The sequence below is a fragment of the Daphnia pulicaria genome, chromosome 6 (genome assembly GCF_021234035.1).
Source record: "Daphnia pulicaria isolate SC F1-1A chromosome 6, SC_F0-13Bv2, whole genome shotgun sequence".
NCBI lineage: Eukaryota > Metazoa > Arthropoda > Branchiopoda > Diplostraca > Daphniidae > Daphnia > Daphnia pulicaria.
The window spans coordinates 5,905,818-5,921,312 of NC_060918.1; the positions used below are offsets into that span (position 1 = coordinate 5,905,818).

Consider the following 15,495-nt stretch of genomic DNA (forward strand, 5'->3'; position numbering starts at 1 on the left):
AAATCATTTTAATATTCATATTTTCTCGGACAAAATGCAAGTCTACCGTGTCGCAGAGGGTTCTCCTGGGCGCTTCGCATCCGGCTCCCGAAGTCGGTGGGTGGGATGCCCAAATGAGCTTGTATAAAAGGTGTAATAAATTTGATTGTCATTCTTCATATGTAGCGTATTAATTTGGTCATATTTTGTAAATTATGTAGGTTTAAAGAATTATTATTATTAATTGGCAAAGTATTACATAAAAACATAACACTGAGGTTCGTCGATTTGGTAAAAAAAAGGCGGATTTTAGCACAGAAATGTCGTTATGTAACGAAATGTCTTATGTAACAAAGTAAAAACCGAAAACAATGCATGGTAACGCACGTACGGCATATAAGTGACAAATAACTAATAAGTTATAATTTTTTTACTCTAGGTTCTCTGTTATTACATTGAAAAATAATAAAGAATAGTTTATTAGCTAGCATCCCACCCTCCTGCCCAGGAAATTTACGTAAGGATAAAGAAAAATGGCAAAGTTGCGGACCCTTTGCAGTAGCTTACCAAGCGCTGTTATTAGTATTTAGTCAATTCAAAGTTGTTTGAATTCAGAGTTTAATGTTATCAATATCTTAATTTTTATATAAAATCGCGTTTATCATATTATAAAAACAGCTGTGCTGGGAATGTAAGGAGTAGCTCCTGAATTGCCACTGAAGTTGTCTAGTAGTATAGTAGTACAGCCAACAACATAGGCCAACTTCAAACTTATTACCACGATCTCTGCAACCGATGAATATCTCAACTTCCCTAAATTTAAATAGGAACCATCCAGAACCCGAAAAAAGTGCTACGGTAAATTGTTTTAGTTCACACGCTTTATTTAAAAATTTCGAACTCTATCCTTTATGACGAAACCGCTCTAGAAGACACATACAACGCTGTTCGTCTATTCTACATTGTTCCAACAAGTCTTATTAAATAACGGATAACCCATTGTATTGACCGGTAATGTGACACGGAATTTTTCGGGGAATCCGTGATTTGGTTTACTTTACTCTTTTAAAAATCATCCAAGTGGGGTTGCAACTATTACGTCGAGAGGAAATAATAGCGAAATTCACAGAGGCAAAAAAAAACTCCATTTGTGTAGGCTAGTCAAATATTCTGTCGTAAAATGAAGTTGAAGACGGTTGAAGGGCGAGTTGCTGTCTGCTCACAGCCTCAGGCGGATATCAAATTTTAGCTCAAGATGAGAAAGCAGGGTCCACGTTTGAATATAAGAACTTCGATTATTTTTAGTTGTGCTTATTAGTCATTTTCGTAGTGATAAAATGGCGTTTGAGAGGCATTTGACACTTTTGACCGGGGAAAAACTGGTAAAATCCCTGTACACCCGCGTCTGGTTGTTGTAAAAACCAGATTTTTTTTCTTTAGATTTGCGTGATCAAAGAATAACTTGCCGCACTATTTTGTGTGTAATCTTATATTCACGTTGCAAATTTGACCCATGCGGACTTACCAAATTTGGAAGCCGGTACCGCCCAGGGGAACCGGACTCTTTGCAGCATGGCAGACTTTCATTTTCGCTGACAACATGTTAAAATGCTAAAATATGCCCTCCCTTTTGTTAAAAAAATTACTCTAAACCGTCGCAGGCTCTTGGACTTAGAGGATAAACATTTTTGGCTCTTTACCTGTAGCCGGCAATAAAATTACAATTACCAACCGATTAACATGGTTGGCGAATATCAGAAATTTTTTTAGATTTCCCTGCTTACAAATGAGCTCAACAGTTAGTCATTTTTATTCTCTTGATTAAATAAAAATTCATTGAACTTAAAGGGGGACGAGTGTAGTTAATAGATAATTCACATTGCCCTATTTCATTAAAAACGTTATTTCTATACAACGCTGTATATTGCGCACTTCAACACACTGTTTACCGTCAGGGAAACCAAAATCAAGCGTTTATCAAAACACGACAAGCAGCTACTTGGAATTCAAGTTTTTTCAACTTAGATTTTCTCGTAAAAAATCAACCTAAATAAATTATTTGGGGTATTTTAGTGAATAGAAAGCAGTACAGGTTGCTCCGATCTATGGCAACAAAGAGATGAAAAAATAATAAGTTGGAGAAGGGACAATCAAGACCAATCCAGTTTCAATTTCCAATCTCAACTTTAACACTAGTGAATTATTTGTCGGGACCGGCAGAAATCGCTTCGTCATCAAGTGAGCGAAATGCTTCGCGGCTCTTTTCTCGTTTTGCAACAGTTAGGAGACTAGATTAACACTATGTTAAAGTAAATAAGCGACAAAGTTCAGAACATCTCAATTTTAAAAAATAAGTAGAAATGAATTCAATGAACATTGTTCAGAAAAACCCATTTATTTTTTAAAACTCAAACCAAGAAACGTGATATTATTGAGTTTAATATAAAGGTTTCACACGTTAAGTTTAATAACTACGGCCAAATAGACAGTAGTATTTGGGTTTGTTAGAACACCCGGGGTAAACGCATTTTGCATCAACTTTCAATTCGGCTGGCTGCTTGAAAGGAATACAAAGACTTTTTGCCCCCATCGCCGGTGCCCCTGGATCTGCGCCATCATCACTAAAAATATTTAAAATTGTAATTTATAGATAAATTTCCCGAAAATGAATAATAATAAGTGAATCAAACTTACCGAGTAGATTCCTTCTTGATTTTCTCTTCGCATGAACCCTCCCCACAGAAAGGAGAAAGAATAATGTTTTTCTTGTCCAACTGAGAAATAAAATCGCCGAAATTTTCCACAACCACTGTGTGGCTTTCCAACTCTTGTGTAGCTCTATATAATAAATGATAGTTAAAAAGTCGCCTCAAATCAAAGAAACAAAAATACATACTTATCAAGAAGGGCTTTCTGAATGGTGTCCAGTAGTTGTTTAATATCTCCAGCGGCAGAAGCCATTGATTTAGTTAGTTTTTCGCTTGTGTCACGACGAACTGCAACATATTCTCCTTGTTTTACATCACGAGGGCCGATTTCCACTCTAAGAGGAACACCTTTCAACTCCCAGTGATTAAATTTCCATCCTGGACTGTAGTTGTCTCGATAGTCCCCTGTGAATGATTAAAAATTTTATCATGAAAAAGTCCTGTCCTTTTACTGATAAGTCAATTTGTGCGCTATATACCTTTAACACGAATTCCAGCTGCACTCAAAACCTTTTCATACTCTTGGCAGGCCGTCATCAAGTTATTCTTTTCTTCTTCACTAACATTCACATTTATTCCGCAAGGGACAATGACAACCTAAGTTAATTAGAGAAATGGATAATGGAAAAACGATTTAAATGATAAATATGAACTAATACCTGAATTGAGGCAACATTTGGTGGAAGAACTAATCCTTTATCATCGCTGTGAACCATAACCATAACACCTACAACAAATCGGTTAATAAATTATTTTAAATGAATATTTTGAAATGTACCAATCGTGCGAGTGGTGAGTCCCCAAGAGTTTTGATAAATGTGCTTTTTCTCTTTCGTTTCAGGATCTTCAATCACAATTTCAAACATTTTTGAAAAGTTTTGTCCTAAGTGATGAGACGTTGCACCCTAATTTTCAAAATCCGTTTTCGCAAGCATTAATATAATTTAAAAGCTTTAAAACAAGATTAGAAGCCTACTGTTAGAAAAACTTCCATAAATTACCTGGATTCCTCTCCCACTAGCGGCGATAAATGCTTCAACAGTGGTAGTAAAATCTCCACCTGCGAACTTTTCCTTCTCAGTTTTTCTTCCTTTGATTACGGGAATTGCCATCAGGTCTGTGTATACTTGGCTGTAAAGTTCCAAAATTTGAAAAACTTCTTCTTCAGCTTCCTTAGCGGTAGCAAAAGCTGTATGACCCTCTTGCCATAGGAATTCACGCGTGCGTAAAAAAGGTTGTGGATGTTTGAATTCCCAGCGCTAGAGGAAACAATAGATGAAAAAGTTTCCAAAACAATAAGTAAATTAAAATCGCAATTTTTGATTAATAACTTACAACGACGTTATTCCACTGATTCAACTTAAGAGGTAAATCGCGATGAGATTGAATCCACTTTGCATAAGCAGGATACATAACCGTTTCACTCGTGGGTCGGATAGCAATAGGTTCAGCAAGATCACTGTTACCAGATTTGGTAACCCACGCTACTTCAGGAGCAAAGTCGGCAATGTGAGTCTTCTCTTTCTCTAGGGCATGATGAGAAACAAACATGGGGAAGTAGCAATTTTGAACACCAAGCTTCTTGATCTCGGCATCGAAAAAATCTTTAATAGATTCCCAAATGGCGTAAGCCCATGGTCGAAGAATGTAGCAACCGCTAACATCATAGTACTCGATCATTTCGGCTTTGGTGATAACCTGTTTGTTATAAAATTAGGAACACATTTTACTCAAATTGATATTGGAAAATTCCAGTATATTGAATTACCTGTGAATACCATTCAGCAAGGTTTTCGTCTTTTTTAGCTTCTAAGCCCAAACGAGTCTGCTTTTTGAGTCCACTACTCGTTTCTTCACTATTCTTTGCTTCAGTTTTCTTCTCTTTACTCTTTGGTTCTTGTTTCTTTTCCTTAATCAAATTATTTTATTTTTCAAAGTTAAAAAAAGGAGCTATTGACTTTTTATAAGTATATACCTTTTCCATTTTCTTAACAGGTGCTTCTTTTTTAACAGCAGCATCTACAGCCGATTTATTTTCTGTTGTTGTAGTTGGTTTCCATTCCAGTCCAGTAGTAGCTTTGTAGGTAGCCTTCAAGCTCAATAGTTCTTTGACAGCCGTGTCAATTTCACCCTTTCGAAAAAACGAACAAAAGTAATTGAATTTAGTCAACAGTGAATTCAGGAACATAAAAGTTCATCTAGCGGTTTGCTAGAAGTGGCCGATTATGTAGTTTCGAGCAGAAGAAAGTTTATTCTACATTGGTTGTTCATTCATAAACTTGTGACCGTAAATAATAAAATAATATACCTTCGCAGCTTTATTGGCTTTCAGATCTCTCACTTTATTCCCACACTCGGTGATCTGCACACTGAGAGAATCACTCGTGCCCGAGGTTGCGACCGGGGTTGGGGCCAATTTATTTGCGGGCGCTGGTACCAAATTGGGATTCCATTCTACTCCGGTTAGTGCCTTATACGATGATTTTAGGGTCAGGAGAGCTTTTACTGCGGAGTCGATTTCGGCCTTAAAAATATAACCAGACAAGTTTTATTATTTATTAGGAGAAAACTTTTGTTTCAATTTTGTAAGTGTACATACTTTTTCAGCTTTCTTAGCTTTCAAGTCTCTCACTTTATCACCACATTCTTTGATCTGAATGCTTAGAGAATCTTGGTTAGTAGATGTAGGAGTACTAATAGGTGCATTAGCTGGTGCAAGAGAGAAAGCCACATTTGGACCCCATTCCACACCAAAACTACTTTTGAAAGAAGCTTTGAGAGAGAGTAATTCTTTGACAGCTGCATCAATTTCACCCTGAATAAAGTCAAATAAAAAAAAATATTAGGTTAAGTTTAACCCATACACCAACTAATTATAATACCTTGTCAGCTTTCTTTGCTTTCAAATCTCTCACTTGATCTCCACATGCTTTAATGGCAGCATCAAGTTTATCAACATTTAATGTTGAATCGTTGTCTTGTTTCTCCACTTGACTTGGGATTGCACTATCTGCCTTCCACTCCATGCCGGTTGCCAACTTAAACTTGCTTTTCAATGCAAGTAACTCCTTGACAGCAGTGTCAATTTGAGTCTAAAACAAAGTTGTATGAAGTATGAAGTTTTAACAAAGTTTTTTTTATAGAATACCTTGTCTGCCTTGTTTGCTTTCAAATCTCGAACCTTTTCCCCTTGAGTTTGCACTTGTTCATGTAGAGATTTAACATCAACTTCTTTAGTCTGAACAGCTGCTTTCTCAACTTCCTTGGGTTTGGAAATTTCTGAATTGACCTATAAATATCAGATTTCAGAAAATAATTTGAATTCATTCAACAATTGCATCAACACCTTAGAATACTAAAGATAATACCAGGTGAAAGATTATTTTAAAGCAATAAACTTCAAATTTAAATTATTACAAGACACTCAAACTTGGCAGTTCGTAACATAACAGACACTTGTTACATAGAGAGTGCATGGTAAGTGCATAATAATTGGAGGATTCGGACATTTAGTCACTAGCGCCACCTGGCCGACTGAATAATAACAACAAATTTTTTTTAAACACAAACCATGAACTCTGCTTGAGACGTAAAAAAAAATTAGATATTAGATGCAATCCATAAAGAAATCAACAAACGTGGCGTAATGTAAACGAGTCTCTCAGTAAAAAAAATTAAATAAAAAGGTACATTTACTAAATCATAAGTGATTTCTGCCAATAAACTTGAACTTTCTACCATTATTGTTAATTTAAAAAAAAATACGTATTTCTTTTAAATTAAATCACCTTAGAACAAATCATCAATCAAAAGGATCACGTTTTAATTTACTAGATGGGTAGGAAGAAAACATTTAAAAGTCCTCGGAAGAGAAATAGTTTTATCTTAAATCGTGGCCACTCCCCTAGATGACGTACCGGAAATGGGACTCGGACGTTATATGTGTACCATGTTTCTACTTGTACCTGATGACGCTACAACAGTTTTAAGACTCTTTTAGTGCCACCTTTTGCCTAACAGATACATCAGTTCTATAATATAGTCGCAGGATTCCAAATTACAAACAAATGAATCCGAAATCTTGCGCAAAAGCGGACGATTTTCAAACTGGTTCAAAAATCAAAAGCAATTTTTTTTTACTTACTTATTTAACGATAAAAAAAACAACAGAATTAATGCTAATTAACAAAATAGGTAAAAAAAACAAGAAATTATACATACGGCTTTTTTTGAAGATGCTACGGTAGTAGTTTTTGCTGGTTCAACAGGTTTCGAACCGTCTGGAATCGAGAACAGAATGATCGGTGCCTCACGACAACTATGAGTGCTAAAAAAATTGACAAGTAGTAAAATACAGTAAAAGTCAAATTCATATTATAAAGTTTTTACCTGATAGGCTCATAAGGAGAATCACAAATGAAAAATCCACGTCTCTGGAGCTGAATTATGTCACCTTTCTTCACCTTGATGAGTTCTGGATCGCCCAGCATCAACACCTCAGTCTGTATAAGGGAAAAAAAAAATGAAGATCATTAAGATTAAACTGACAAATAACAAATATTATTATTTAAAAAAAAAATTATTTCTCACCCGTGTGTTCGTATTGATGTACTGTTTAAAGTCTTCATCTTTTGCAAGCACTGGTTTAGAAATGATGTGATCAAAAAATACTGAGACACAGGGAATTGGCCTAGCCTTCTCAGTATTGGAAATCCAAGTTAATTTCGGTGTTTTTTTGTAATCCTTGTCATCTAGGTTTGGTTCAGCTTCAACGGACACACTATCTTTGCCTCTGTAAATCAGTCAAACAAAGAATGTATCTCAAATTACTTGTTAAAAATATTGGCATAAATTATAGTACTTGTTAATGCTGACAATTCGAAGATTTCCCCAATTGATAAAAGTGGCATTTTCTCCCACTCGAAGGCTTTCCACGTCTGCTAAATCAATTAATACCTGATCACTCATCCAGACTTCTTTGGAACCAACATCTGGATTCTTCGGGTGCAATGCGGCAGTAACACACGTCTCTTTAACGCCGCGAACATGTACTTTAACAGTGTTTCTTTCCAATGCCGTGTAGCGAGGGGCTATCGGGTCAATGATTTTTTTGTTAAATGACCAAATTTTGTCCCACTCCATTTGAACAACTGAGCGTGAAGATCCTTGAGCTATAATGAACTGTTTTAATCCTTCGACGGTCATTCCATGACGAAGAACGCCACGAACGGTTGGGAATCGAGGATCATCCCATCCATCAACATGGCCGTTTTGGACAAACCATGTCAGTTTGCGTTTAGAAAGAACAGTATTAATCATGCTAAGGCGAGCGTATTCCCAAATATAGGGCTTTCGTAAATTCAGGGCTTCAATGAACCAATAATATTGATCATCTCGATCGTGGTACTCGGTCGTTCTTAATGCATGTGTTACACCTTCAATGCTGTCGACGATAGGGCAAGCAAAGTCGTACGTTGGGTATATTCTAAGAAAATTTAAATAATTAATATCAGATAAAGATCATATTCTTCATATTACGATACTTACTTATATTTGTAACCGGTTCGGACATGGGGTTCTGGTTTGCAACGATACATTGTAGGGTCTCTCATACAACCGTTCACCGACTGCATGTCAATTTTGGCTCGGACACAACACTTCAGACCAATATCAGTTCCGTTTTTCATTTCCTTCCAAAGAGCAAAATTTTTATCGACACCTTTAAAATAAAATAATGATTAAGAATTTCATTATTCAATATTCGTGAATTTTTAAACTTACTGTTTACGCGGTTTTTCGACTCCAATTTTTGATCTCTTTCTTGCTTCATGGTCTCAGGATCAGTATCATCGATATAAGCCTTGCCTTCTTTCAGCATTTGCTCGCAGTATCGTTCAATCAAATCGAAGTGATCAGAAGTGTGGGTCAATTTATCATACTTAATCTGCAACATTTCCAAATCTTCAAGGATAACTTTTTCGAACTCGGCATTTTCTTTGGCAGGATTAGTATCATCAAATCGCATAATAAGCGTTCCTTTGAAGAGTTGTTGATAGTACTGATTAAGCAACGCGGCTTTTGCGTGACCGATATGAAGATAGCTACAAAATAAAAGGGAAAATTTAAAAGAATTCATTAAAAAACTCGGATTCTAAATTACCCGCTAGCTTCAGGTGGGAAACGGACAACGACTTTGCCTTCTTCGGCTCCTGGAAGATCCACAAACTTTCCTTCCTCTTTTCGGGTTGAAGTAGAAGAACCGTGGTTAGGGGAAGTGCGACTTGTAATTTTGACATCTTCAGGAAGATTCTTCACGACTTTTTTCACCAATTCCTGACTTTCAATCAATTTATACCATCTTTTGATATTCACATACTGGTTAGAATCCTGATTTCTTAGATGACATTGACCAGAAACTATTTTAAAAATAAATTGTTTGAATTAGATTATTTTCAAATATAAATCAACATAATTCAGTAATATTTAAAAATTAATAATTCTAGATCCTACCAAAGAGAGATCCCCAAAGAACTAAATCGGCAGCTGTAATATTCTCCCCAACAAGAAATGTGGCCATGAATAATGCCTTTTCAATTTTTGAAAGATCTTCATCACTTCCTTTAAGTCCACTGGCAAAACTAATCCAATGATCAACCTGGAATGAAATATTATTACAATGTTATTTTTTTTTAAGGTTTAAAAACCACATTACTTCAGTTCTTTCGAGAAGGGAAGATCCATATAAGTTAAGTGATCCAGAACATCTAGCAAAATAGCGATTACAACTTGATGGACAAGTCAAAACCAAATCATTGTTAATTTTCAAAGAAAAATCCTTTTCCCATATAAAGTTAACCGGTAACACGGGCCTCACATATTCAGTTAAGAGAAGTGTTCCTGTGAACGATTGAAAAATTGTTTAGATAAAAAATTAATGACAACATAAAATCATGTATACATACCAACGGGTGCACTAGTTTTCGAAACGCTTAACACGACAGCCATTTCTATTCGACTTTCTGTTTCTGATGAAATTGAGAATTGCAATCGGGACCATGCAACTTATCTATCCACCGTTGTTCCACGACCAGCAGAAGTCAAGTCAGAAATCAGAAGACTGCAGACTCCGCAGATATACAGAGAATGGAGCCACATACAAAATAGATTTTCGACCTATTCTCTGTTGTGCACTTGCGGCTGCTTGCGGCTGGGACCATGTGAGCGCTTAAAAATCGATCTTTTTGTTTCCTGTCACTTGGCGCCACCGCTGTCCGAGTCAAAGTCTCAAAGATTCCCTCTTGGTTACAACCAAGTCTAGAACGGAGATTAGCGCAATCCAGACTTGCTGTTTCATCATTTTTTTCATTCTGATTGACTGATTCTCACCATGTTCTCACTAACATTATTTTGAAATGAATTGATCGTGATCAAATTTTCTGCGAACACTTTTTCTTACTCCATCTGCCGTAAAAAAATAAAATGTAAAAACAATTAGTCAGTTTATCCTTTTTATGCAGCGTAAAAAAATATTGCGATTGCGATCAAAATGTTATATTTGATTCCGCGATCAATGTAAAAAGATTTCTGTCACGGTAAATCTGCCGCGATAAACCAAACAATTGTACATATCGATCAATTAAGTAAAATTTTGCTCGAGCAAGCAAATTTATTTTTTTGGTTTCTCATTTTTTAAAAGTAAACAGTTTAAAAAAATTTGTGTTGTTCTTTTTTATTTGACGAGAACTTATTTTTAAAACATTACTTGTGTTCGATTTTCATTTTGAATTTTGTTGATTGATGATTGGTAAAACTGAGTTGATCATCCTCGAAGCCACCTAGCCTTCAATGGAACCAACTTTTTGATTTTTGTCCTTTTCGACTCTTTGAAATTTGAAATTTATAATTTTGTTCATAAATGTTTATGCGTAGCTTCCCAAGTCTGCAAACGTGCATTTTTCACGATTCACCATAAAAATGAATCTTTATTTCTTTTCTGCAAATGACTAGGCCTTAGGCTAAGGTTTCTTTCTTTAAACGCCAGGTGGCACGAAGAATGATGGCCGAAAAGTAAAAAACCAAAAATATTTCTGTAAAATTTTAATTGTTAATATCTCGAGACTCAGAAGCCAGATGACGTAAAACGGTTGAAAACGAATGGCTGTAAGCTTAATTTATAATTAGTTTATTTTTAAATTGTCTAGTTTCCGAGAAAACTGCTACAAAAAAGATTTTTTTAGCTTTTTTAGTTATGTTATGTAAATATTTCGTAAACTAAAGAAGTTATGAGATTGCGATCGGTACTAAGTGATTGTCCGTAAAATTCTACGTTTTTTGATTCAACGACAGTCGTTCCAATTCACCGTGAAAAAAAATTAACATTTTAATTTAAAAAAGAACCCATCCGCAAAGCCCAACCATCTGCACTGTAGTCGTAGCGTTTTTCTTTATGAAATCGGAATGTGAAAGAATGAAGGAATTGGCTACTTATTTACTTATTTCGTGGTGAACAACCGTTTATCTTGCTGAATGCGCACTATTTTAGTTATGTCATACAGAAAACCTCGCTTATTGATAAATCGATTGATTTGTTACGGTATTCTAGTTATTGATATTCCTGTTGTGTATGGCAAATGTAGCTAAACGATCGCACTGCAAGACTAGCCATCACGACACGCATCTTAAACTAAATATATAAGAAACCTAACCACATCAAATCTTCACGTTTTAAAACTGGAAATCTTTTACACCTAAATGCTATTTACGATAGAGAGACCAGTCGTCAACATGATTTTTAGTGCTCAATAAAAAATTTGCTTTTTGTTATACTGTGTTAGATGCTGCTGCCCTTTCAAATTAATTTGCCGATTCCATTATTATATTATAATTTATAGGTAAGTAATAAATAAATAAATATACTCATTGAATCCATTTCCCAGAGTGTATATACGTAGATGTTTTTTTTTTTAAATTAGCGTCGTGCACTGGTCATACATCAAGTCGTTCATCCCATATTTCTTTGTACTGCACAATGTGAGCAATGTGAGTATATCGAAAAGTCGATATCCCATACCCCACATTCTTTGGCACGGCGCTGTACTTCATTTTATATGCAGCGTAACGGGGGTGAGACGACTAAGTGAAATGTTTTTGAAAAATTTTATTATAACGTCCCCATTTAGTTAAAAATGCGTATTGATATGAAAGAAAAATTGTTCGATAACAAAATTGGAACCAAACAAAAAAATAATTGCCTGTTTTTTGAAAATTACACATGCAATGTAAATATCATCAGTCGTAAAATTTGATTTCATTAAAGTTTCTACGAAATGACTGAATGGATCGAAGAGCAAAAAAAAAATGTGGGCGGCAGAAATGTAATAGCAAAGGGAGAGAGGATAAAAGCTCGGATGAAAGTAGTGGGGTATATACGGAGAAGAGTCGAGGGGGGAAAGAATAAGTGAGAAGTGACGACCGTTATACAGTGTGTGTGTGTGTGTGTGATGGACGCTGGAAGCTTTTAACAAATCAGGGCTTCAGCTGCACAACGCAGCGTAGTATCTGTTTTCTTCATCACTTCCCCTGTGTGATAGACCATTTGGGGGTTGGCATATTGACGAAAATTGCAAATAACGTTCGAAACATTTATTAAATAAGATGCTTCGCTCGCAACAAAACGATACAACGTGTAAAATTACGTCACATTTTTGAGTTTGCTTTCTGATATTATAGTTCCATAGATAAGTAGATAGGCCTTCTTTTGTAAACTTGTGATGCGGTTGTATACCGGTGATGCGCATCAATCGACAATCATCGACAGCATATCGTCGTGATACAAGAAAATCAATAAAATAGCTGTAGACACGATAGACTCATAACAAGTGTTATGTCACACATTGTAACGTAACATTTGGACAAATGTTAATATATTACACTGCGTTGTGTTGAAATTTCTCCCAGTACGTGATGAAGCCTCAAAAACAACTGTTTCATTTTGTTTAAAATAGGATGGCCTAGATGTGACAGCGTTAAACTTGAAGAATGAAATTAACCAAAAAATCTTTTTCTTCCTTTGGAAAAAAAGGTTTGTGATCGTGGTCGTACTCGGAATGGCTATCATTTATTCTACAGTTAAGTAATATCGATTTCTTTTATATAGTCTATTCAAAAAAATGTCGTAATTAAAATAGCTAGTTTTGAAAGAGTCTGATTTCCAGTTATAATCAAAGCGTAAATAAGTGAGCTGCATACAAAATCACCCAGGAGGAGGAGGAGGCAGCAGTCGCTGTTTTATTCCAAATATAAGAGAAAATGTAATCCAACTTTCTTTGTTGTTTCTGGGAGAGGAGGAGGGGGGGGGGGAGATACCCCGACTTGGCAAGTCGACTAAAGGAGAGGAGGAGGAGGAGGCATTGACATTGAAGAACGAGAGGAAAGGGGATTCCAAATTCCAAGTCCACCATTTGCCACCAGGGGCTCTCTTGTAGTCTTGTAGCCAGCCAGCCCGCCGCTCGCTGTCCCCTCCTTTCTCGTAGCTTTTGTCAGTCAGTATAGCCCCCGCTTGGCTCACAGCTAGTCGCACGTGGGAACGACGGTCGCCTTTGCCTAACTTGCACAAACCCCCACCACCACACAAATTTGTTGGTTCTTTTTTTTTCATTTTTGCCCAGATTGAAAAGTGTGTTGTAGCATGTGTGCCAAATTGGAAACATGACCGGAAAAACATTGTTTTCATCATTTCACTTGTCATCTTTTTCGGATTAGCAATCAAACGTTCGTCGGATCTTCGATCGAATCAAACCTGGAAATTTCACTTCAACTTTTTCCAAGGTAATTTTCTTTTTGTTTCGGCTGATCTTTTGGTAGTCGTCGGTTTCATTTTTTTGTTTCGAGTTAAAACGATCGTCAGTGTCAAGTTCGGGTCTTTTTTTCTGTGTGACTTGGTGAAAACAAATTTGGCAGCTCTGAAATGAAAAAGCTTGTAGTCCACTAGTAAAGTATTGGCGAATTTCGAAACAAAAGATTTGTCACATTTCCTAGGCTTTTTCTCCCCTCCTCATGGGCCCGCCATTCCCTGTAGACGCCCATAATTCCATATGGCGTTTTTGGAGCATTTCGGTGAATCGCTCGTCAATTCAGCAAAAGCATCTCGACAGACTGGATAGAAAGAATAATGTAACAAATCACTTGTCTCTCGACCAAGGAATCGCTACCGTTGCACCTTTTTATTTGTCATTTGAGCGAGAGATGGAAAACATCTGCCCCACTTAACTGCTGCTGCTCGTCCATGACGGGCAATAGTCGTTTTTAGCCGACCATGTTTTAAACTACCACGATTGTTTTTGGTAGGCCGTAGAAACGTGATTGATTGACTAAAAAATGGTTCTATTGACTCCCGAATCTGTTTGAAATAAAAGTGCAGCTTCAGAAAAATGGGGGGGAAAGTTCATTTTTTAATCTCGGCGTGGTCGTTTTGTGAGCGCCGTTCTTCTCTGCTGCTCTCCCATATTATTTTTTTAGTTGGCCCGTTTTTCCCCATTGAAGAAAGGTTGATGGTTGTTCCAGTACACACACACACACATTTTCTATTCTTTAGCCTTCCCCCCTCCTCTCTCTCTCTGGAACATAGGTCTCCTCCTGTCCAAATGGTGCCCTCGAGGGATTCTTGTACTCTCACCAGAGGCGCACTTGAGAAAATTCCTATCTATCAAATGTTTCTATATCCATGCTAACCAATATATATACGTATATGTGTACTATATACTAGACACACCCAGCGTGATAACAGCCCGTCTCATTAATATCGATCGTTCATAGTTGAGAATCTCCAAGGCGTCTCCCTCCCTCCACCCTGATTGTTCTTTGAATGATGTACAGCAGTTGGCAATCAATTGCCTTTTTCTCTTTCTTTCTCTTTCTTTCTCTTGTAACATATGGCAGATTAGTTGCAGGAGAAAAACATGTGTGAACTTTACGCCGAAACCGTTTTCCCGTAATCAACTGGCTGCATTCTTACGTCTTTTAACGACTTTTTGTGTTTTTGTGTTTCGGCCTTTGTTTCTATTCCTCCATTTTTATCAACAAACGACACAGCTGTTTTGTGTTCATTTGCAGGTCAGCATAGTTTACTTTTATTTCAGACCCAAAGTGTTGTAATCTCAAGTGGACGATAAATGTCGCACAATCTCTCGTCGTCGTTATGAAATATCGACTCGCCATTAGTTACGATGGCTGTGTAAACTGTAAAGGGATCAAAGTAGGGGGCGTAGTGCATGTTATTCAATTGTTCTGTGTCCTGAGGGGGGGTGTTCTAGAAAAGGGGGGCCCCAAGCCGCCAGAAGCGATTTCAGCTTTTTTTTCCATATTAACGTCACGTCAGTCACTCGGTCGTCTGTGTTACATTAGCATCATTATCTACTGACACTCGGATCGACGCATAAAAATAAGATTTCTTTTCTTTTTTTCTTCTTTTGGGGTTGAATAGAATTCTTAGCCTTTTAAGAACATTTTTCGTTGGTTTGGCGGCCGATAATTATAGAATTATGTCGTAACTTGGATGGTTGGTTTCAAGGCGAGTAATGCAACCCAACCAAAATGGCGAAGTTGTATTAATGAAAATGGCTACGGGTAGTACACCTTATCGGATATTTCTAACGGGATTCTACTACCGGTTTCCTTGACCAACACTGTCAAGAGTCTACAAGCAATGGGCTTTTTTTGGCCATTCGACTTGTACGTATGTGATGGTCTCCGAATTTTGTAGAGATCCCCCTCGTTCAAAGCGGAAAAGGGTGGGCGAGCGTGAGGAATC

The 15,495-nt window shown here is 36.8% G+C and overlaps 2 protein-coding genes across 5 annotated transcripts in view; one reads left to right on the top strand and one right to left on the bottom strand.

The window, feature by feature from the left end:
* Positions 1-2,358: 2,358 nt before the first annotated feature.
* LOC124343558 (bifunctional glutamate/proline--tRNA ligase-like) lies at positions 2,359-9,864 on the bottom strand. Of its 2 annotated transcripts, none has more exons than XM_046796908.1 (24): positions 9,650-9,864; positions 9,400-9,584; positions 9,198-9,342; positions 8,848-9,103; positions 8,469-8,788; positions 8,235-8,406; positions 7,549-8,172; positions 7,278-7,479; positions 7,077-7,189; positions 6,909-7,014; positions 5,836-5,976; positions 5,570-5,779; positions 5,287-5,502; positions 4,996-5,211; positions 4,663-4,818; positions 4,456-4,590; positions 4,023-4,385; positions 3,689-3,946; positions 3,466-3,592; positions 3,347-3,414; positions 3,167-3,284; positions 2,876-3,092; positions 2,674-2,817; positions 2,359-2,600 (listed from the first exon to the last, which is right to left on the bottom strand). In XM_046796908.1, the coding sequence occupies exons 1-24, from the start codon at positions 9,690-9,692 to the stop codon at positions 2,444-2,446; spliced, it is 4,692 nt and encodes a 1,563-aa protein (XP_046652864.1). In that variant the 5' UTR covers positions 9,693-9,864; the 3' UTR covers positions 2,359-2,443. The 2 variants fall into 2 exon arrangements, with proteins under 2 accessions (XP_046652864.1, XP_046652863.1); XM_046796907.1 differs by having other exon boundaries at positions 4,456-4,596.
* A 3,395-nt stretch (positions 9,865-13,259) lies between these two features.
* LOC124341857 (arginine-glutamic acid dipeptide repeats protein-like) overlaps positions 13,260-15,495 on the top strand; it is a 30,921-nt gene continuing 28,685 nt past the window's right edge. For all 3 annotated transcript variants that reach the window (XM_046794805.1, XM_046794804.1, XM_046794806.1), the window contains exon 1: positions 13,260-13,514. The gene's annotated coding sequence lies outside the window, so the exon portion shown is untranslated. The remainder of the gene's footprint in view (positions 13,515-15,495) is intronic.

Excerpts from the sequence above, each read along its gene's own strand:
- LOC124343558 (XM_046796907.1), bottom strand. The coding sequence starts at position 9,692 with ATGGCTGTCGTGTTAAGCGTTTCGAAAACTAGTGCACCCGTTG. Across the intron at positions 5,503-5,569 it reads AAGCAAAGAAAGCTGACAAG|GGTGAAATTGATGCAGCTGT; the intron begins GTATTATAATTA and ends GACTTTATTCAG. Across the intron at positions 3,593-3,688 it reads CTAGTGGGAGAGGAATCCAG|GGTGCAACGTCTCATCACTT; the intron begins GTAATTTATGGA and ends TTTGAAAATTAG.